Source organism: Pyxicephalus adspersus, chromosome 1, assembly GCF_032062135.1.
Source record: "Pyxicephalus adspersus chromosome 1, UCB_Pads_2.0, whole genome shotgun sequence".
NCBI classification, from domain to species: domain Eukaryota; kingdom Metazoa; phylum Chordata; class Amphibia; order Anura; family Pyxicephalidae; genus Pyxicephalus; species Pyxicephalus adspersus.
In genome coordinates this window covers 24,422,548-24,447,118 of record NC_092858.1, presented here as the reverse complement: position 1 = coordinate 24,447,118, position 24,571 = coordinate 24,422,548, and the positions used below count along the sequence as shown (strand labels likewise).

Genomic DNA, 24,571 nt, shown 5'->3' with positions numbered 1-24,571 from the left:
GAAGTAAAAGACAAAACCAGACAAGCTGTGATTTCCTATAGTTTCTCTAAAGAAAACCCTCTGTGATCAATGCTATGTCTTGTATTTGATGGTACAAATAAACAGTGGAATTAGAGAGTGAGAGCATTTTCAAGTGTAAGGCCTCAAGGCATCCACACTAGTGTGCTCAAAAACCTTCTGGTAATTGTGATAGGAATCTGAAGAGCATAAATTGTTATAAATATTTATTCTTCTTGGCTACTGCTCTAGTGAATGCAGTTCATCAATCAAAGCCAGGGTATGTAATTGTGCAGTTGTCAACAATTAACGGGACATAAACAGTTGATGAATGGGCGGTTAAATTAAAGTGTTCCCAAGGACAGCCTTAAATTATAAGCTAGGTAGTTCAAAATTTTACAACAAAAGGACTGCTATAATTAAAACAAAGCAAGGTTAATGAGATGTAAAACTGCATATAATGTCCATAATATGATCATCGGATCCCAAATTTAAACGCCTGATTTTACAGACAAAAATGTATTTACAAATCGAAGTCATTGAAAGCAAATGGAGCGTGGGAAAAACAGAATGCAGAAATTAATCTTCTCTGATTACATTTTTTAAAATGTTATTGTTTTGATTTTTGAAAACACAATGGAGACTTAAAATGCAAGAAAGCAGAAATACTTTATACTATTTTAATTTGAGCAACACATGCAGAAAATTATTGCCAAAAATGTTTTATATTTGAAAATACTCCTGTTACCCTTATATATGTTTTGTTTTTAGTTTGAATTTTTTTAAATCAATCTAATAGACTACAATTTTTTCTTGTCTTGAAAATTTGAGCTGTCAGGCACACTGGAAGTACCTAGCAGCTCATGGTGAAACGAGTCAGCTATATTTGTATATAAAAGTTTTTTTCTATCCAAAACATTTTTATAACACATCAGATTTCCTCATTTGTTGCACCGCAGTCTAATGTTGTTTCCAAATTTATTCCTAAAGACTGTTGTGCCATGCCATGAAGGATCACATAGTGCGCGTTGCAAATGAAGCAGAGTTCATTCTGAACAGACAGCGAGCAGAGGATGTACACAAACACGCAGAGTTTGAGGTAAGCAGCTTTGTTGATAAAGTCCCGACTTTCTGTTTTCAATCCGTCATCACCTCCCTTGTAACTTCATACACTGGGGCCTTTTTTATTCGTATTTTAGCAAGAAGAACATGCCTTTAATTCAGCTCAGGCCATTTTGAAAAGCTTTGGTTAATGGCAAGCATTTGGTTAATGGCAAGGAACTAGTTTATTATTTACTTCCCTGTCTGAAATGTATGAACATATTTGCAGCTTGGAGCAATTTCTTCATAAAAAAGAAATGTCATAATGTGCTGTTATAGTGCAGAACCCAACTGATTTATGACAAAAAAAAACTTTACATCCTTTTTAAATCTCCTTGATATTGTCAGATAAGTTTACATTTTTCCAGATTGTCTAACCTTTGTCTTAGGAGCCATAGAACTTCGAACAAATTATTTGGATTTACTATTAAAGTATTGTTCATATAATGAATTGCACTGCCACTGATTAGCATCTTAGAGGTATTTATGTTAAGTTTTTAAACTGAATTACCAGGGGTTGTACTGGAAAAATATGAGGATATACCTAGGAACTATTTATGTAAAGGTTTTCTGTAGCTTTAATTCTACTAAGATCTTTAGACAATTCCCACAGAATATTAAAGTCAAAGAGTTTTTGTGTGTTGATGTATTTAGCCTTTGGGAGAGGAGCAACCTGGCCATAAAATGTTGATTTTTTGTTTACATGCCTTATTGTGGCAGTCTATCCCTATCATTTCTTCCTCATCAAATTGAGGAAGACAAATTTTTCCATTTTTATCTATATTTACACCAATATGGGGATTGCCTCTATACACTTGCCTTTCATGGGGATGGATATTAAAGCGGAACTAAATCCAATGGTCCTCACTTGTCCCTATTCAGGGCTGTTCCGTGGGTGCCACCATCTTCTCTCTTTATTATTATTATTATTATTATTATTATTAGTACATACAAAAACATACAAAGTCATGTCACTAGCTGTGCCTCAAAGGGGCTCACAATCTAATGTCCCTACCATAGTCATACGTCTTTATTACAAACAATTTTGAGGGGAAGCCAATTAACCTGCATGTTTTTGGAATGTGGGAGGAACACAGGGAGAACCTGCAAACTCCATTCAAATAGTGTCCTGGCTGAGATTTGAACCTGGGACCTAGCGCTGCAAAGGCCAGAGTGTTAACCTCTGAGACACTGCTCCCTTTTTTCATTTCATATCCCAATCTTCCGCCCTCTTGATTGAAGGGATCGGTATGAAGTAACTCCCGATTACTGGCAACAAACACTGTCAATCAAGAAATTTGACAGCTGGACAGCAATCAAGCAGTTAACAATAGTTTTTGCAGGGACATCACCTGTCTTTCTGCTGTAGCCACCTGCCTGATTTACAAATTTTTATCATAGGGGTTTGGTTCTACTTTAGGAGAGGAGCTGGCTCTGAGTTCCCACTATGACTTCCTAGTTTTTTAACTTCCTATGTCATGGTTAAATATAGACTGCAGGCTGTAGTCCCTGGCTCCTTGGGAGGGCTTGGGCTGTATCTGTTCTCCCACTGATTCTTTTCCCAAATGCCAGACCAAGATTTGAGTTTCCTATGCTGGAAGCACATCACAGGAATATTCACTGGGGTTTTGCTCAGTCAGTATGCAATGTGAGGACATGGTAGAATAGCCTTAAATGGTAGACTAGGTATTTTGTTTCTAAATGACACTGGTGCTAACTCTACAAGTAAAGAATTGAATTCAGCTGACTCATTAGTGCTGCAATTAAAATTGCTGCAAGTTTGAAGTCCATTTAGGAATCTCCAAATATATTTTGAGAAAGAATGTTTTAATGACGATGATCAATTCTCAGGACTACGAACTACACTGTATTTCTATTTCAGTTCAGAGAGCAAGTGGCATCTGTGTTGCAGTGTAACTTTTAAACTTACCTCAATTTTTCTCATCTTAAGAATTCTAGTAAGGGTAGCAGCTGTATTCAAGAGACATCTTTATTCTGGCAGCCAGCAGATCCTTAGTGCTCGTGAGCCATCTGGCCTCAGGTCAATGAATCATCAAAAGTCAAATATCTAATCTTCTCTGGGTAAAGTACTTCCAGGGATGCTGCCAGGTGGCTTTTGCTTGAACTAAAAATGCAAAGATTACACTTTATTCATCTGAGTTGCCCTTCCACTAGAGATTCCATTTTTAGGATTTTTAACTTGCTATGGTGGCCATGAAATGAACTGCGTTTCAGTGATCTGTTGGTAAGTATGGCCCAGCACAGCAGAAGGTCTCCATTTGAAGTAAGCAGCCCCCTACTTGTTGAGGAATCTTTTCTAAGTGAGTACTAAAGTTGGTTTGGATAGACCTTTTTTGAGAAAATCTTTATTTTTGGGAAAGATGTGAAGACCTCAGACAAAACTCTTAAGCCATCATAAGTCTTTTCCCTAACTTGTTTAAAGATTTTTGGCTGAGCTAAGAAGAAAATGTTACCGATCTGTGAACTAATATAAACTCGCACCCCGACTTTAGCATTTAGTAAGAGGGTTACCGGGCTCACAGATGCTAGATACTTGTCAGTAGTTTTCATTACATGAGAAGAACAGACATGGAGTTATCATGTTGTGATGTGAAAGAGGACCGAGGAAACGCACTTAATTTGGAAATTGAAAACACATAAACTTTGCTTGTGACTTGAGAGCTAAGGTGGCTAGGTGAACCGAAAGAGGCTTGCAGACAGAACACATATGGTGCTTTATCCCAGATAAAACTAACTTTTTACAGCTACTCACTGCCAGGAAATAAGCAATGCACAATGACCATGTATATTACTGTATTATAGTACATGCCAGTAATCCTTTAAATGGTTCTTTATGGCTTTCCAAAGGAGAAAAATTGTTAATCAAGTTTAGGGACTTTAGGAACTAGAAGGAGATACAAGAAGCCCCTACATCCCAGCTAAATGACCATTATTTAACACCAGAGGACTCCACCAAAAAGATTAATTATGCTGATCAACTCACATACCAATGTCAAGGACAGACACCTGGATATACAATCCAACCAGTTGGTATGTTTTCACACAGACATCATTAGGTTGTACTTTCTTTTGAGTTTTTTTTGTTTTTTTTTGGTTTCTCTATCATGCATTAAGAAAACAGAAAATAATACTTTACAATTACTTCTTTACACTTACTGTTTCCATATAACCAAATTCTAGATAAAAATGCATTGGAGAGAATTGGCATACCACAGCCATGCCTGAGTGCTAAAATGAATCTCCTAACAGGTCAGCAGTGTTCTGGGTTTGCATTACTAGGATTCATTTTCAATTTTCACTGCAGTGTACCTTTAATAGCTCTAGAACGTGTGTGTCCCCTAATGTGTAGCTTTGCATTGTGAGGTTGACATGAAGCAGATTGGATTGAATAGACAAAATGAAATATAGAACTGTGTCAGAGTTTCTATAAAGGTGCCCTCCAGCTGCAGAGCACAAGCCATCCCAAGACTTGATGAGGTTCTTATCTCTTCCAGACAGTTCTCTTAAGCCTGCAGTTTGATGTACCAGTCCTTGTGCTCGTTGACTTACAAGAAAAGATCAAATCGAAGACATTAGATTGGGAGGGTTTTTTTCTCTTTTAAGAGTTAAGGATAAACGTTAAGATTTATTTTTATTAACTTAGGGGATAGCTTTGCACAACTTAATGTTTGTTTACTGAATCATACATATTTTTTGTAGAGTATTATATACATTGAACTGCAATGGAAAATCGATTTTTCCAAAAATGCCTGAAAATGTTTACCTACATTTTGTGTGTACCTATTTGCTGCTATTAACCTTTTTGTGTATAATAATTGTAATATCTTCAAGGCATATTATTTATAGTGAAATATAGAATGTCTGTGAGAAATTTGTCAAAAAAAACATTATAGTTGGATTTTTGTTTGATTAAGATTTTGTAAACTCCTCCAAACAGCTAGAAGTTTAAAAAGACCATTTTTATGAACCAAAGATCAGACAGCATATAAATAGCATTACATGCATGTAAATAAGAAATATTCACTTAAAGCAGAATCCTAGGTAAACATAGTATGTTCTACTTATTGAATAGTTGCCCACCCCTATGTAAAATCCCTGCGTTCCACCTGTACAAAAACAAAAAAAAAAAACGCCAGTACAGTGCAGGAGCATCTATTCACAAGATATAAAATACTTGGCTTTTCCAGGATTTCTCCAAATCACGACCTCACTTTTTTCTGCACAGAAGCCAGGTGAAAAGGTTTGCTTTTAACTATTTTCCACAGTTTTTCCCCCTATAGTTGTAATGCAGGGATTTCACATTAAATAAGTGAACCCTGCCGCTCCAGTGCTGCTTACTATGTCTTTATAATTACCTTCATTCCTGATCCAGCAATTTTCACTTTCAGCTCCCTTTCAGAATAGCAGTATTTCCTCCAGGACTGGGTGGTTTGTGTTATGCTATCAGTACAGCTTTTCCATAGTAAAGAATGGGGACCACAGTGCACTTTTTTTTCTTTTTAATAAAAAATAATAAAATAAAAAAAAAAAAAAAATATATATATATATATATATACACACACACACAAAGACCACACAATAAATTAAACAAAGTACACCCATCTATTACTTACCCCTTAGATTATCTAAACTAAACTGATTTCGTCCCAATAGTACAATTACTGTATACATGCTGCCCCTGTGTATAGGAACTGAAACATTTTTTTTTTACAAATCTGAATATTCTGTAAATCATTACATCAAATTATGTGTAGTGTTAGAATTCATAGACCCATCATTCAGAGTGAATCATGATAATTTAATGGTACACTTCAATTAAGGAATGAAATATTAACCTCATTAAAGAACCAGGCTATTCTACTAATTGCCTGTTTGCTTTCTAACAAAGGTACATTTGAAGATTGAATATGCTCTTTTTATAATTAGTTATTTTTATAAATTATTTTTTTTTCTGCTGTCAACTGGGTGTAAAGAAAATACGGTATTTGGTCTAGACACATCTTCAGCTAGAAAAGAATACTTTAAAATATATTAATTTTATTTAAATAATTTGTGTACAGTATGTTTTAAAAGTATGGTCATTCTTTTTTTACACCAAAATGAGACTCAGCAAGAGTGGGAGTTGGCTGTGCCTTCTGCATAATGTTACCCATTGTTATAAAATATTTTTTTGGTAACATTAACAATAATATGACTAATTTTATAAAATGTATTTCATATAGTCACAGTGTGCTCAGTATGCTGCAGACAGGAGGGAAGAAGAAAAGATGTGTGATCATCTCATCAGTGCAGCCAAACATAGGGATCATGTAACAGCCAATCAGCTGAAACAGAAAATCCTCAACATCCTGACCAATAAGCATGGAGCTTGGGGAGCCATATCCCAGAGGTAAGCAAGCACAATTAGATACTCTATATTTGTTGCCATCATCATCAGGATAGGAATGCCGATCCTAATGTAGTTGAAGAACAATGTAAATGTAAACATTTGTCGATTTGTTGTTGATTGATGTGTTCTTGTTCTGATACTGGCGTGATTCCTAATGTGGAAAGCACAGCTAGAGACAACTTTTTATTTTCACAGCACTTCATAGTTACGTGACTATTTTCCTAATTGTTATTTATGTATCTGCTTTGTATATTTCATGTATTCTGACAGTTATATAGGTTTAATGTAAAAGCTTTGAAATATAAATATGGGTAGTAAAGTATTTGGGCACACAGAGCTTAAAGGATTACTCAAAATTATTGCCTGTTGGCACCCTTTGGCTGCACTCTTTCCATTCCATGGACTTAACATGCTTTGTTCTGTACTATGGCGATTTTGGAGGAGCGTCAGTTCTGCATGTTTGCAGTCTTGGGGCTGCCATCTTATTAGAAGAAGGAATCTGCTTTCTCATGTCAAATCCTACAACAAGGAAAAAATTGAGCAGATCAAATTGGACATCAAAAAATCTCCTCTACCACATTGCTGAGGTTTAAATGAAGATTCAGAAACCTTTGTATATTGTTGCTGAGACGTCAAAAGGTTAAAATCACAATTCGTTCCTTACGCTAAAGAAACCAGCAATTTACAATTCCCCAAGTGTCCTTCACATATTCAAGCTCTGAGGCATTGGTCATGGGATCCTAGGACTGGAAAGAATACTGTGTTCACTTGTAGTTATAGTTAGCTAGACCTTATTTCCAATTGGCAACCCTCCTGGACATTTTCTTTCTATAGTCCTAAGTTCTAAGTGGAAATGCTGAAGCCAGATAGAAGTTCTCCTTTTAATACTTGGGAGTAGAAAATCCTTCACACCCTAAAAGTTATCTTTTTTTATAAAATTAAAAAAGAAACCTGAACAGAGTAACATGTCATTTTAGATTATTATAGTCAACAAAACTCTTCTAATTGCTATTCTTTATATTGTGCAGTATTTGTGCAATGAACAGGTCCAGCTGCTTTACCTAAACATTGGTCCATCCCTTTTTTTTTTAATGCAACCTTCTAATCTAGCCTTTGTTTTTTAGTCTAGGTTAGATTTTTAGCCTCACTTTCCATATTGATTAAGTATATAGTAGAGCTAAGAAATCCGGATGAGATAACGGGGCTTTTAGGTCTGTTTTTGGAAGAAATGTTAGACTGAGGGTTTAAAGAAAAAAACACATCTACAGTTTTTAAACATTTATGACATATTAACCACAGAAAAGCTTTAGTCTATTGGCATAAAACAAACATTACTCAGCATAATAATCTGGTGCTTTTGATGCATTTAAAGCTATTCTTCAACAATGTATATTGTTTAGTAACTTTAACAAGCATCTGTTTCCATACAGCATGGCTGTAAGATTCTTTGAAAGTGTATGCATTCTGTGACGAATTACTTTAAAATATCAAATTTGAAAAAGCACACAGGTAATCCGGTCCAGATGAGCGTATGTAAGCAGTAAATTGAAAAGTTTCTGGTTTGTGGCCTGCTTTCTGTACCTGAAGACTGCAAGTAGTAGGAGAAACAAAAGATTTCAGCCAGAGGCATAAAGGATGAAGTACAACCAGTTAAGGCTTAAAATGGGAAATTCATTGTATGCAGCCAAGGAACTCTCAAACCAATTTTACAGGAGATTGCTACAGCAAAATTTGTCAGCGGTAAATCAATCAGTTATGCATCTACAAGGCTGTTTCTAAATAGTAGAATGGATTGTAACTTTGCAGGGTTTTTTGTTTTTTTAAGGCGTACAACCTAAGTTTTCTCTTGCTTTTTTCAAAGCCTATCTATATGTTTTCCTTTTGTGAACCAATGTGTTTGTTAACACAGAATTTTATTATGTTAGAAAAACCCTTCTCCTACACCAAAGTTTTAAATTGCATGTATGCATACCCTTTTTTTCTGGGAAGATGGGGAATATTCTGGCTAGCCATCGGACATCCTGTAGCCCTTTTCCTCTTCTCTAAGCCAGTAGTAGTCTTTAATACTGCAGAATATTGTACTGTGGGTGCAAGCTGGCATGGTGATGCATAACAGGCTGGACCAGCCTTTCTCAACTTTTTTACTCCTGAGGAACCCTTTAAATAGTTTTTGGGTCTCAGGGGAACCAGTTTATTGGGAATCAGTGGGGAAAAAAGCCTCCTGAAATGATAGCCAGTGGAAAGAATTCTCCCATTACAGTGGAGGCTGGAATACCACATTTACAGATACTTAAAACATCCTTAGATTCATGCAGCTGGCTCTACCAAATGCCATTCGCCCCAAAACTATGCAGGTATTATCAAATAGGAGGCCATTCACTCAAGTCCTCTGGAGGAATGCTGGAGTTCCACAGAACCTGGGTTGAGAATGACTGCCCTAGGCTCAAGGAATGTTGGCTGGCTGCCATTAAACCAGCCTCAGATCTATAGAGTTTATGTGGGGCAGCATGAGTTTTCTTGGTTTTACTTTTTTTTTTAACAAACTGTGGTTCCATTTCAATCTATAAAGCACAGGCTAATAGGGCATGTTTATGAATTTGTAAACTAGATTATCCTTTTTATGCCTCTGGAATCAAGTGGCTGATTAGTACCTATGCCTAAAGGCTTAACTGTAGACATAGCGGATCTTCTCTTGGGTCCAACAATGGCCACCTCAGTTCAGTGAGATTGCATAGTTTATCTATGCAGTAATTTCATTAGACCAGGGGTTCTCAAACTTTTCTATTTGAGGATCCAAGTAAAAAAAAAAAATGCTACATACTAGGACCTATGAAGAGACTTTTTACCAAAATGCCAGAAAAGCATTAAGAATACAAGTTTTTTTTTAATTTAATAATTGCATGTTTTCATGTATTTTGACAGTGGGCTGAAAAGAATTAGAGCTAAGGAGTTTCCGTAGACACCAACTGGAAGATTCTAATAAATAAATCATCCCTGTTGTGTGCTAAAATATTTATGTGCAATTCACTTCAGAAGTTTGTTTTTTTGCAAGTCCTGATAGGTGTTGCATAGTTTTCTGTTTTGGACAAACCCCTAAAACGATGGTGGTGTTATTTTGGAGCCCTGATTCCAAGCACCTCCTGCTGAACATGATTAATGATTTTCAGGTCAGATTCATTCAGAACCCAGACTGCCAGTAATGAGCTATTTGCCAGTCATTAGACAGAGAGAGCATCATGTCATGGACTCAGGATGATGGTGGTCTATCTCACATACACAGACAGGCCCACTGTGTGGAAGACATATAGAAAGGTTAAATGGACAATTCATTACAGATCAGAAGCCATTAGTCTATGTCATTTTAGTGATAAATCACTGCAACACAAAATTATTTTTATAGTGAATGCTTTGCCTTTTTTTCCAACTGATTTGCAATAAGCAAGCCAGCAGGAAATAATAGATAGTGTTAATGAATAATGATCTCCCGTACATAAGTGGCATTGGTAGCCAAGTAGTCTTCAAGCCCCATAATGAATGCTAGGGGTATACAGAGACAAACATGACTTCTAGAGCTGTGTTTTTATATCATTCTGTCCTAGATGAAAAAGTAATTTTTTTGCCAAAACCTAGTTTCCCCCTTTGTACTTTATAGATCCAAGCATGCATCTGTATGTATGGATCTGTATGTTGCTCAGCAGTGGTTAGGATTGCCAAACCTCTTCAGTTAACTCTCTTGGCATGGACCCATGGGGTATACAAAACAATGCCTGGTACCCAACCTAATGCAGGTCTCTACAATGATACACGGCTATCCCTTTGTTCTGTCATGGCCTATACACATACAGTAAATACTCTGTTTTCTAGTCTAATTATGTGATGACCCAATATGCCTTTGTGAGCAGAGAATAGGGATGGACTCTGTCTGCTCTTTCTCTTCATTTTAAATGGGTTAATGTCTTTTAAATCAAATTCTGTTTCTGGCTTCATATTGATCATTTAAAAACTGAGTAAATTAAATTAACCTTTGGAAATGCCATAGAGTTTCTATGTGATGCATGGTAGCAAATGTTAATGTATGTATTAACTCCTTCACTGCCTGAGGCATGCTGAAGAAATAGAAGCACTTTCATGTCATAACAAGTATACATAGGTGGACCTGTATTTTTATAATATGCCATTTTGGCTAAGCAGTGCTTGTTTTGCTATTTGGAAGAGGCCTTTTATATTTTTCTTGCAGTTTTTTTCTGTAGACTGCTGTGTTTGAACTGATTTTTTCAGTGGAAATAGACTGTGAGTTAAAAGCAAACGCTTAACAAATGCGTTTTTATTGCATTGTTATTCATATCCAAAGCATTTTCTGGAAAAGCCTACCCATTAAAGCAGAGGTAAACTTAAAACGTAAAATCACCTTTACCTTCGTAGATCCCTCAATCCCTCAGGAAGTTTCTCGGATCAGGTCCCACGTCGTCCTAGTATTCTCTTTTATTCAGTGTGGAGGAAGCATTGGGTGCCGCCATGTTCTTTACCCTTTTCCAGCCTACCTCACCTAATCTCGCACTGGGCAGGTGCAAGATCCGTTGACGTGGATAGACGGGAAAAAAAAGTGCTGATCTCACTGCTCATACATGAGGTCACCATTGAAGAAAAAGCTCCTTTTGTGCATCCCAGTGATCAAGCATGCGCAGAAGGAGCAGCCAGGATCCTCCTGGGATCCATGACGTATGTATCCTGGGAGGCTCTGCACTCCCGGTATGTCTTCATCGTGGAAATAAAAACAGATAATCTTTACCCTTTAAAAAAAAAAAACCTTCTTCCAAAAAAAGAAGGTAATTTTTACCCCATATAAATTGTTGTTGTCTTTTATGTAAGGCAACAATTTTATTTTAAATAAAATTAAATAAATTCCAGGCAAAAGTTATTTAGATCAGCATTTTGATGTGCACCTACATGCCCTCCAACATATCACCAGAGGTTCTATATCTAATGAGTAGTTTTAAGAAAGAACTACCTAATGAATTTCTGCTTTCCTAGTCACCTATTCTCCCCCAGCAATACACAATAAAGTAGCAACAACATACTGCGGGGATCACTGTGCTGGCTCCATAATCACCATAAAGAGCACCATGCAAATTATTAGGGGTCCCTTAAAATTTGCTTTTTCTCCTCAATAATTAAGTGGAATTTTCTTTAAAAGATTATTAAAGTAGCCAATCCCAACTTGGTTCTATCACATGCTGCTTGTTTAGTAGTTCTGTTCATAGATCTTCAATCAATCTGCTAATTGTCACACAACTTGTAACGCTGTTATCTGGATATCCTCTGGAATATTAAATAGGTGCTGTCTACCTTGACACATAGTAACCAGTAAGGTGCAACGATACTATAAAGTGTCTTTTAGAATGATTCTTTTAAAGTACGCACATATAGATTGTTTAACAAATGGTGCATCCATTTGTATTCAAAATTTGGATCTTTGCACATGCTTTTGTCTGGTTCTCTTTAAGCTCCAATCCATCCATCCCCCACTGCTTTACAATTGCAATGAAATAATTTATTTTTCTGAAAGTTAACCTATGTTTGATCACATGTACCCACAACAGGTACCCTTAACCAATGACCTCCCCAGCTGGCAGTCGAACAGAGCTGTGAAGAAAATGTGATTATGTGCTGTGGGTGGGGATGCCATTAAGGTGTCCTCCATAGCTAAGGCACTACTTTTCTGTTTAAATGGAGAGGTGTCACGTGACAGGGATATCTCCATATCTCTCGCTGTGATTGTTAAAGAAGATATTTCTGAAGAAGGACCTTTTTTTCATGTTATGATTTTGTTACATTTTGTGGAATTTTTTTTAGCATATTAGCATCCCAAAAGTACAAGTGTACTTCTGCTATTAATTGCAATTTCTATGCGTTGCACCCTCTGGTAATTGCTTTTCTTTTGGACCTACACTCCTTAGCTTGACCCATCACTAGAAATTCACAGCAATAATGGAAGGGGAGGGGGGGTTGTATGCTACCTTAAGCATAAAAAAGCTTGCAATGAATATAATTTGCTTTTGACTTTCAACCATGTTTAAATATCACATTTGCTGGGGCTTGAAATACTGTAAATATATATATAAAAAAACACTGTATGAAATGTGTGTGTGGAGTCTTTCATTTGATATAGTTGATGATAAATGCCTCTGGGCTGGGTATATCAGAAAATCAATATTTGCAAAATTGAAACAGTATAGGCTTATATTGATCCATGTGGCTAAATCAGGACGAAGGGCTCTGTAACGGCTTTCTCATGTTGCCAGCGCCCGCTAATGCCGGACTATCAATTTTAGCTTTCCACTGATAAATCAGCCTGAAAATTGCATGTCAGATTTTCTTTTCCCAACTAACCTAGTGATTTTTTTCTTTGCCCTTTAACCTCTGCTGACCTGCTGAATTGGTTTGTAACACTGAGCTGTGTGTTAAGTCAAAAAGAATCTTGAGTAAAAACATTGTTATGTCTATATATAGCTGTGTATACACAATTTTATATTAATTATATACAATCCTCATTTGTATTTCCCCCTTGATTTGATATTTACACCATGCAATTTTAACTCATTGTGTAATTGTTGTATAGTTTTTTTTTCCCCAAAAATTGTTTAATCCTTGCATGTTTTTACACACAAATGGGAAATGTGGTGTTGAGGGTAAGGCTATGTTCACACGGGCCATGTGGTTGTGTTGCATTTAAAGCTTCCTAGGAAACTTTTGCCTCTAGAGGGACACTACATGTAGTTTGTCTGTGGCAGCCCCATAGATAATATATAGGGGCAGCAGTTAGCAGTACTAGTACCAGTCACTGCCACCAGCTGTCAAATGTGCAGACGCTGGTTCATCAAGAACCAGCCATGCAGTGCAAGTGACCAAGCATGGTGTCAGCCTCCAGGAACCTTGCAGGACTGCTCGATCCCCGAGTAGCTTCCTCAACAGTCCCTGGAAATTATCTTTTGTGACTGTTTCCAGTGACGGTGAACAAATGGAGAGGAGAAGGGGGAGGACAAGTGAATGGCACCCTGCTACTGCATCCTCCTTTATAAAAAGGTACAGCAGTTATCCCCGTTGAACAGTTGTTCAAGGATCAGTCCTGACAGATGGATGAACAAAAATGGGGGGACACTGTACACATGCTAGATTTTTGCATGCAATGATCATTTCATAAGATCTGTAGTAAGGAAATGTCAGGATCTGGATGGCTTCTGATGATTCTTATTGGCTGTCCTCAGAACTTAAGAAAAGGTTTTAAAACTCCTTAACTCTTGTATGTTGAGGTGGAGACCCTCCAGTTTACATTTTGCTAACTGAGCTTAGCCACTGACAGCTGATAGAGCTCCACACCTTCACGCCTGCATGGCAGACAGTTGGTTTGACTGAGTATTGATTGTGAAGTTTGCTGTTGTATAATTACTTTTTGCTGGAGGAAATGTGCAGTATATTGATCTGTATGGCAGTATGTGAAAATCAGTTTCCCTTGGCTAGCAGTGAGTGTCATCTTTCAGCCATGATAAATGGTAACACTCAGGCTTGGCATAATTACTTTCTGGTGAAATAATCTTCCTTCATCTCTTCCATGTTGTTGCCACTGTCAAGAAAAAAAAGAGAGTATCACTATCTCTATCTCCCATGTTTATTTAGTCCTATGATTGCAGTCATTTTTATTGTCTACAGTGCTAACCCAGTTTCACATAGCAAGCTCATAAGTGTCTATACCGGCGTTACACCCATCCAGTATTTTTATTTTGTTTTGTCATCTTTATTAAGGCATAGTCTGTAAAGATCAATGTTACAGAACTTTGGTCTAAACAAAGACTTTGATACTTTTTAATGGCACAGCTCTGATCAGGTATCTGATCTCCTAAACAATATGGGATAATTTGTGTTTTTTTGGCGGTCCTTAGGTAAAATTAATGCATACCAGATTTTGTCAGTTAAAGTGTGCTGAGTAGGAAGTTATCAGGCCGTGGCTATATATTGTCTAGAGAGGAGAAGTGGCCGCATACAGATCCAAGTGTGTTTCCACTCAGTCTTGCTCCAATGTTCTATTAAAATACAAAGAAATAATTGGTTTAACACCCAATAGTTGGCTTTAGACTATGGTTGGTATATGAACTCCTGTTTAGTCTGCACAGGCAGTACAACTGTCCCAGGTTTGATTACTTTTAGGGTTGCTCAAAATGACTATGGTGTTGTCAAAGTTGAGCTTCATATTAATCTTGTTAGTGTTTTTGTGGTGCAGTAGAATAGGCGAAAAAAATATGTTTTGTCAGACAAACACTTCATGCAAAATATTACGTTGAAGTGGAAGAATAATCATTAGCAAAATGCATGTTTTAGGCTCAGGTCTTTTAGAGGCTCACCCAGATTTTGTGACACATTTCTTCTGACTCTGGTGTATTGTAATGTAATCTGCATGTATGTTTATAGATTTTAAAGATCCACAAAACCTAATAACACGTTAACACATAAAAAGCTGATCTTTGGAATACTCCTAACCCTTTCTCTACAATCCTTCCATATTTTTATAGCATGTTTGTGTTTGAAGCAAATGTCAAGTGTATTAAGTACAGTAAGGTTTCTGTTAACCCATTTTTTGTCAGATTTCTCATTGACTTTCAAATTTGTAGACCTAACGAGATAAAAGGATATTCCAATATAAAGAAAATGTATTACAGGAACAAATGTTCCAAGTGGAAATGTCTCCATTACTTCTGTTTTGGTAGCAACAGATTGTGAATTTACCCTCACTTTCATTCTCAGTGGTACATTTAGACATTTGCTTTTTAAAACTGTCCTGATCTCCAAATGGTGACAACAATGAAAACCTGTGGGAGGTTCTTGCCCCTCTATCCAAATAAAAAAAATGACTTTAGCTCACTGATATCCTCAGCTGTTGCTGTATATCTCTAGTCTGGGATTGGAGTGTAAGTGGTGCAATCAAAAAGAAGCTAGTTTCCCTTAAGTTACACTTTAGAGCTGAACAGAATTAAAAATTGGCCTATATGTACTAGGCCTAACATGGGTGCAGCATGAGACACCTGACCAAAAAGGGAATGACTCTAAATAAAAAAAATTAAAAAAAACACCTGTGTTATTCCACAAATTTACACTGAAGTTCAAAAACTTGGTACATCACTACTGAAGTTTCTTTCCAAAAAAATGATGGTTTCCTCCCTCACAGATTATTTTAATGTTTGGGAACAGGAAATTGGTGGATCAAGATCTTTTTAGTAGGATAAATGGTCTATGCACTCATATTACAAACTCTTGAAAACAGCTCTTGTCATGTGAGCAGGTTCATTCCTGAAAAGAGAATACCTTTCCCCAGCTACCGTCACCATTGTTCTTTAAAAATCCTACAGTACTTTAATTGGCACAGCAAGTTATATTAGTAGTATTTTACAATAACTGTTTGGTCCTTTTGAAGATAGACCTTTTCTGCTGATTTTTGTCTTTGAAATTTCTTTAGCCATGGAGATCTTAAGTGCCACCATAACAAGGGTTGCTGTTTGGCCTCCGGATTATATTGATGTAACCAGATTTCATCAGTGACATATACAAAATATCACAAAATCGCTATAAATCGACCTCCATACCATTTCTCACTGTCATTTAAACATATTGGGACCCACTTGGCTAACAGCTTCCATATAACCGACTCATCATTCATTTTAAAGCCAAAGAATTCTCTGCATATCTGTCATGTCTTGGCAAATGGTTTGGCAGAGATTGATCAACTTGCCCCAATCAAGTTGTGAACATATTAAAAAATTCCAGAAGTTAATGCTGTTGAAGACCTCCTAGATCCTTTTTTTTCAGGGGCACGGATTCTGTTAAAGTAAATCATTCAGCATATAGCTTAACGTTCTCACACTGCAGCTGTTGTGTAAGCTGGGTGAATGCTTGGATGGGAATAGTTGTATTGTTTTAATAACCAGGCACTTTTTTCAATGGGACTTTGCACTAAAAAAAATTTTGTTAAAAGAAATGAACAGGGTAGTTTTACTGCATGCTTGCTCTATTACAAACACTTCACTTCTATTTAGAACTTACCCATGGGTGACCGCTTTCCCTGACCACAGGTGATATCATAGGATCACTCTCCAAGCATCAGTGGGACTTGATATTTGCTTTTGGGAATGTAGACATTATTGCAAACTTGTTACATTGTATTAGCGAAGCACTTGTTTTCTACAAGGGCATTTTTAAAGTCCTGCATGTAGCATTTTTTGCAACAAATTCAAGTTTGCTCACGTACTGTACCTTCATAGTTTGTCCTTTAGAGTCTCCAGGATCCTTCAATCGTGAAAGATTATCAGACTCATGGTAGCATTATTGGAAAGTCACTATTGTAGCAGAGGCTCGATACAAGCAAATGGTTTAATTATATAACCTTTGTATATTTTTTTGTGGCCCCAGTGCTACCAACGTTTCAAACTTGCTAGTTGAGAAAACACGGTTTAAAAAATGTCCATTGAAATAAATCTGTGTGGATATTACTTTGAGTGGGAAAGCAAGCTTATTTGTTGTTCCAGGGACTAACATAATTAAATATATTAAGGGACTTTTTACAAGCAAATTGTCGAAAAATATGGCCAAAACCAGGCTGCTTGTGTTAAGTCTGTGACAGATTGTTTTGTTTTATTAGTGATTCATGCATGTGATTTGAGAACTGATGAATTTGGATGATAGGACCGACTAATGGTCAGTGGCACGTTGCCACCTCCTAACAAGTTTTCCCTGCTTACCTAAATAACCAGCTAAAGAAGATTTGCAAATTAACTACCATTCATACTTCCCTCCCACCAGCCCTGTATAGTAACCAGTAACCATATTTTCTTCATTTGCTCTGAGTGAACACAGCTTGCCCTATTTACAAAGCCAAATGAGCATATATTTTCAAGCAGTCTCTATTCTTTAAAGTGTATCTAAACCGCAAAACAAAATGTAATATGGTATACTGAAGCTTTCCAGTGCATTAGATGTGGTGGCTGTATTACAATAATATTTTTATTCAAGGACCTATCCCGGGGTGCGAACACTAACTCACTGAAAATATCTATGGGGAGTAGCATGGTCACCCTGGTTTCATAATTCGTAATACATAGGGGCTATTAGAAAAAGCAAATTACATTAATTTCCATTTATATAACAAGTTAAAAGCACATTGGATTTCTAGCAGGATAAACATTTGTTTTCTATACTTTCAGAAAATGTCATTTGCCTATATGTTAGATTATATATTATTATAATTATATATTATATTATAAAAAGCAGCCCTACTTGTTAGAGGTAATCCAAGAACTAAAAGAAATACAATAGACATAATGGGAGCAATGCACTACACTATAATTTTTTAATAAAATGTCAAAACAGGAAATGAAAATAACAAATTTGTATTGGAATGCACTTTCACTGAACAATGCATTTTCCATTTTTCCTTTATTAGGATTATTGGCTGTAGTACTCATAGCTCTAAAGGTTAGCAAAGTATGACCAGCTTGATTGAAAACAGCCCTTCTGCTTTCAGTGGTTCTGCTTTGATTATAAGCATTTATAACAATTATCAGAATATTAGTCTGTTCTTGGAGAATACTTATGGAACTTCTTTAAAGGATTATATTAGAGGTTTATTGGATTTTACACAAAAAGCATAAATTGCTGTTTTCTGCTTGCAAACTGGCAATTATTCATGTTTTAGTTTCAAAGTACATAAAGTCCATGGTCCTCTGTGGTCTGTAGAGAATGAGTTTATCACCATATTTGTGGCAAGCATATTCACAATCTGTGTATGTAACTCATTGAATATTCATAGTATTCAGAAATGTAAACACTTATGTATAGGTATATGTAAAAAAAAGTTTATAAAAAGTGTATTGGCTCAATTAGTCTAAAGAGAAAAGACCTGAAATCTATCCAATTTGTACCAGATTTATCATATGATAATTTCCATTGTTCTCTGCAGTAACATAAAGTTGGTTTTACATGCCAATGCCCAGATTTGCTTGTAATTGAGTATCCTAAAATCTAATTTTAAAAAATTCATCTGATAACTTTTTGTTTTTTCACTTTTAGAACAATGTCTCCAAAGTCTATCCAAGCATCTATTGCTGTGTTCTATTATAACAGTCACTATAATTTGTAATCGTAAGGATCACATGGTCAGGAGCTAATTAAGTCATTGACAGCTGAATGTCAGGTAGTTAAAATGAAGGGTGGGTCAGGAAAAGGTATGCCCTCATCCACCATTGGTTTTCAAATATATTATCTGGAAGCGGTTAAGTAAATTGATCGCTTTTAGTTTATTGGCCCAACTGTTGGTCTTACTGGCTGTTCACAACTTGAGCAAAATGCTGATTTTAGTTTAAAGAAATGTTGTCAGCTATCCAGGCTTTAACTATTAAAATTTTTGGTTACACTTAGCAGTCATCACATTTACTGTTCAGATCCGTGATAATTCTGTGATGATTTATCATTGATTGACTCAAATATAGCATTTTAAATGCACATTTCATTTTGCACTCCCTTAATAAATAAAGCTAACTTGTACAAAGCTGTGTTTTATTTGCTTGTGTATCTGTCTGTATTCATCTTTCTATCTCCTGGACACATTTTCTGCTTTGCCTATAAATGTACACAATCCACCTAATAATTAAAAGATAAGCATGGCAGTTCCTGCAGTATTCAGGTTTCCCTACAGCTACCACTAAAAAATAACTATGATGGAACTATAGAAGGAGATTTAATGTGAAAAGTAAAATCCCTGCTGTGTTTATGAGTATACTTTGTTTCTGTAGGAAAATGGTCCTAAGCATAGTCTGAAAAGGAGCTTTGTTCAAGGTCAGGACCCTGGAATTAGGACCTCTGAATTGTGAGCCCTGACCCCTTATGTCTCGTCATGTTCCTGTGTCGATGGTTATAATACTTAAAAATGTCTTTCTTCACAGCGGAAATATGAAGTTGATTAAGCTGCTAGTAAGTGGGTATGAGAGCAGTTAAGTGCAGGCTATAAATCTTGCTACACAGTCCTCTGCCGTCATATAGTTCGGCTAATGATATCTGTGTACATGAATAGTGGTATGGCCAGGAGTGTACTGGGGGCCCTATGGCCAGTTATATTAGGTACTTAAGAGTTTTTTAGGCACAGCTGTAGCTTTTAAAACTACTTTAAAGTCAAAAAATAGAACCTGCATATAGTCCTTAGTTGTGGTAGTTGTGTCCCTAACACATTTCTATACCTTTAGGCATTTCTATACCTATACAGAAAATACCTTTCGATTGTGCCAACAATGCAGTGTCCTTGTCAGTCCTAAAAATTCAAAGGTCCTTATCTTTAATCATTACGCCACTAGTTCCTTCAATACACCGTGTCATGGAGATCAACCATGGCAGCCATGTTTGAAGTCCAGCCTATGTGACAACTGTGGTTGCTTCCATGAATACAAGGAGAAAGAAAAAGTCGGAAAGTTTTTGTAGCGACGCCAGGTAAATATATAGTGGAAAGAAAAGGGAGAAAATACCCATATGGGACTTTTATGGGCAAATTTGAGAAATGTTCATGTCAAAACCACATTTTAAACAATTTAAAACAGTTCAAATCATAATACATGAAGAATAACTCAAAATCATGTATTTCCTTGGGTACCCAGTCTGATTACATGACCTGTAATGACACATTCCTAGAAAGAGTAGGATCCTGACAACCTGGGCTTACAGACAGTGGATTGAATGAAGATCGCTGACATTTAACTCTTCAAGAGATCTGTGGTGACATCAACACTAGAAATGAGTAAATCAGAGGGTACCAATTCAAGAAAGCACATAAACCAAAGGATCAAAGAAAATCCCACATTGGTTTTTATCTTTCCCCATTCTTTTTCTACAGTCAGTAGGCATTCTATCCCTTCTGACCCTCTAAAACCTTGTTAATAGGGCAAGAAATGTAAAGAAATTTACTCTTTGGAAACATAGCAATAGAAGCTTAACCGTGGTCCCTAACCTTTCCTTTTCTGTCCAAAACTAGAAGGAAAGTTGAAAGGTCAAACTTTAATACCAAGAGATATTTATCAGCCAGTTTATTGGTAGCTGATGAATTTTTCATCAACGTTTCTTCAGTCATGACATTTTTTTTAATATAATGCAGACATTTTCCGATACATAAAAACCTCCGGAAAATAGGCTGTCATAAAGCCGACTGAAAAATGACTTTCTTCTAAATGCTATATTCCATTTCATGGGAGCCTATTTGTTCATATCAACACCTGTGATGATAGCCGCAAGTTGCTGTCTGTAGCAGTGTCAGGTTTAAACTGGGCTTGAAGGCTTTGGGGATTGCAATTAGATATTTTTTCTTATTGCACTTTCGGTGTCATGACTTTTATCTTTCAACTATAAGTAAAGCTTTTCCTTCCACTGGTCTCCATTTATTTCTGACCGATGAGAGAGATTAGTAAAATATAGCATGTTTTGGGTTGATTAGTGATACAAAGTGAAAAGATCAGTTACCAGTGCAATCCAGACATGTTGACTACAGAAACTTTACTGTTTTCTTTGAATTTTACGTTCGGTACTTCCACACCAAGCTGACGATACACCTCATATATGAAGAGTCCATGGCAACCAAACATCTTCGAATTCAAATTTGAAAAGTGGAGGAAGAGTCTGATGCTGCCTTATTTTACCACATACTGTACAATCAGATTGTACAATCCCCTTTCCATCTACCTTCAAATATGTAGTAAAAGGACCTGCCTAATATAATTTAATACTAATTGAATCTTTTTTTTATGTCTCTCTCTTATATAACAAAGCTTTGGTAAATTTCAAAATACGACTTTACCGCCATAGTATATGGCCATTGTTAGAAAATGTTTTAATGTTGAAGCTAAAACATTTCATTAGCTCTTATTTATTGACAATCACATATGGCAGTGTTCTTGCCAAGCGGAAACCTAAAGGTTTGCTGGTGTCGGACAAGCAGACTCCTAGTAGTAGTGCAGGGGATGGCTGACTCAAGGCTTTACTTTCAGATGTCATCCAAAGGGCCATTGCTCTCCTATATAAATGGTTCTTTTATTAATCATTTTCCCTGGGTTATTATGTCCACTACTGATGAGGCCCATAGAGCACTTGTATGAAAGTTTTATGGATTATACCCATGGTACCTATAGCATTTACCTAAGTTTATTATATATATATATATATATATATATATATATATATATATATGTGTCTGGGGTTCTAATCTGTCCAGTAGCATTGCTGCTGCAGAGGTCCTTGATTTGTATTTTGTGTATTTTTGTCTGAAAATTGGTTGCATCTTATTTCTGGGTTTTTTTGCAGTAATAATAAATTAGATGGTAAGACAAGACTTAGCCCTAGCAATAGAAATACAGGTCAGTCCACCCAATCCAATTTATTGTGGGTATCATCTGTAATAGATTTGGTCCTTAGTGAAGATGACCAATTCTTTCCTCCTCTCTTGTCCTGTGCTAAGCTTCTGACGTGTAGTAAACAGAACCTCATACATACAGCAGTGACCTGGCGTAACCACATAATCCATCCAGACCATTCTGTCTTGGTGCCAATTTCCCGTGGAGAGGTGCACCATACACAGCTGTTTTTTTTTGTTTGTTTGTTTGTTTTTAACCATAGCTCTGAAAGAACCTAAAGAATGGCATCATGCACAGATAACATTAGAAATCCTCCTTAGATTAGCTTGTTACTTCCATAATGCTGAACACGTAGACATTCTTTTACGTTAATGGTCTCCTATATACTCGTCTAACACATCATCAGCGTTACTAGCAGCCTAGTGAGATGACACTGTTAAGCTGTACAGATATTTTATTTTTGGTTGTCTAAGCCTAGATATAAATTCCTGTAATGCAGAACTGGCAGAATTTAGTTTTTATTTTTCATACCAGATAGCAAAGCTTATCGTCATTTTATGACTTCACAACGTAACACACATTCTAGCCTAAACAAAAGCTGTTTAACTTGCTGCTGCCTGCTTCTCATGATGCCTTGCCTACTCCAGAAGCATTTAAAATCATACTACAACAGTGTTAGTAGCTGGGTAATAATTCTCTGCAACAATTACCACCCGCTGGAATATTTTTGCACTTGTAATTCCATGTTATTAATAATGAATAAAATTGCAATTTTCCTAGCTCGCTGGGGGCAATAGGGAATCATTCCAATGAATATTTCAGCATGTTATTTTAATCACGGTTCTACCATATTCATGTGTGTCATGTTTTATGCTTATAAATTCCAGGCTGCCGAGGGACCCCATAGTCATTAAAAGGCAAACTGTTTATTGGAACGTTGTTCTTTGATTTACAAGCCTTGTTAAAACCACTGTAAAAGAAAGCAAGCTGTGTGTCATTAATACTTGTAATTTGATGCAGCATTAGTAAATGGGCTCCTCGTGATTAATGCTTCTTAGCAGTACGAGAAGTCATTTTTAACTGGCTACCTCAAAATGTTTAACATGTACATACAAAGCCCAAATTATAGGACAAAATGTTTATATTTGCCTATAAATGAATGTAAGCTAGGGTTCTTTTGTAATAGGGTCCCCTCACATCATTCTGAATTTGGGGGGTGAAACCAAAGCAATACATATTTACCGCAACAAAAAAAAAACAAAATCATTATCTAACGAAATCCCTCTTCCATTGTAGTCAACTCCATGATTTCTGGCGATTGGACTATTGGGAGGATGACCTAAGAAGAAGAAGACGATTTGTGCGCAATGCATTTGGCTCAACTCATTCAGACGCCCGGTTAAAATCCGCCCTTGAATACGGTGAGTACAACACTTTGTTCTCAGTCACTACGGTAAAATGAGTTTGTGTGGTCAGGGTTATTTTTTCCATACCGCTTGGATTTGCTGTAGAAAGTTGGTAAAAAAAACACACAATTTTCTTTTTTTCACGGCAGAAGGAAAAAAAAATCCTTTTGTCCTGTTTCACTTTTCGTAAAGCAGATGTGCGGACGTGTTTGCCTTTTTGAAGTTTAGACACATGGAGATCGGAATATGAGAGTTGTAGTTGACCCGTCCCTGTTTAAATGTGCCTTTTACACTGATGCTAGTTCTATTCCTCTTGGTGATTCTAATGAGTTGACTAATTTATGAGCTTGTCATGTGAAAAGGATTTGGTACAGTTTGATGTACTTTCAGCGTCTGGTGTTGGAATGTGATTAATAAAAGAGCTAGAGGCAGGGAGGGTTTCTTTTCCCTGGTAATTAATTCTCATTTATTTCTTTGTTCAATAGCGTTTTTTGCACATTTACGGTTTATTTCGCTACACTCCTTAAGAAAGAAATATAGGACTACCTTTACTGACCTTCTTTGGAAAATACTAATCGCCTGGCTTGCTGTGGCTTTAGTACTTTTAAGCAGAACTTTCAGCCCAGGAAACTGGGGGTTTCCTATTCAGCCTTTAACGCTGCGGTGGTAAATATGGAAGGGGAGGGATCCTCCCTTAATAACTTTTTTTTTTAATTTTAAAAACAAAACACATTTAGCTACCCATTTGTTTAATGTAAAATATGTGATTATAGGTTCTTATAGGAGGAGATTAGAGCAGGAACATCTGAACCTGTTCAAATTGGGCACTCAGTACTGGATCCACTGGGTCAGCACTACAGCTCGGAAATCAGCATTTTCAGTTGGACTGGTATCTTGCTGCTTTGAACAGTTTATTATGTAGCCCACCTGGGATATATTTTCTGTATTTCTGCACTGCTAACCTTCATGCAAACCACTCAATAGCCAGATAAAATATGTATAAGGGACCTGTTTTGTCAAAGTATAAGCGTTTCCAATACCCTACTTTGGTGCCCTAATCTTGGCACTTCTAGGATGGTCACATTTCTGGATTCCCTGCAGTACTCTCCAGGTTTCTCCAGTTGACCTCCACATCACTATTGTATCTTGAAATGAATGGAGGAGGAACCCATAAATGTGAATGTACAGCCAGAAAATTGACACCTGCATTGGTTTTTGTCATTGAAACT

General features: G+C 36.6%; 1 protein-coding gene across 1 annotated transcript in view; it reads left to right on the top strand.

Moving 5' to 3' along the window:
- Nucleotides 1–24,571, top strand: part of NBEA (neurobeachin) — a 371,654-nt gene that overhangs the window by 225,839 nt on the left and 121,244 nt on the right. The window contains exons 37-39 of the mRNA XM_072398659.1: nt 988–1,096; nt 6,342–6,508; nt 23,233–23,357. Of these exons, the coding sequence (XP_072254760.1) occupies nt 988–1,096; nt 6,342–6,508; nt 23,233–23,357 (401 nt within the window). The remainder of the gene's footprint in view (nt 1–987; nt 1,097–6,341; nt 6,509–23,232; nt 23,358–24,571) is intronic.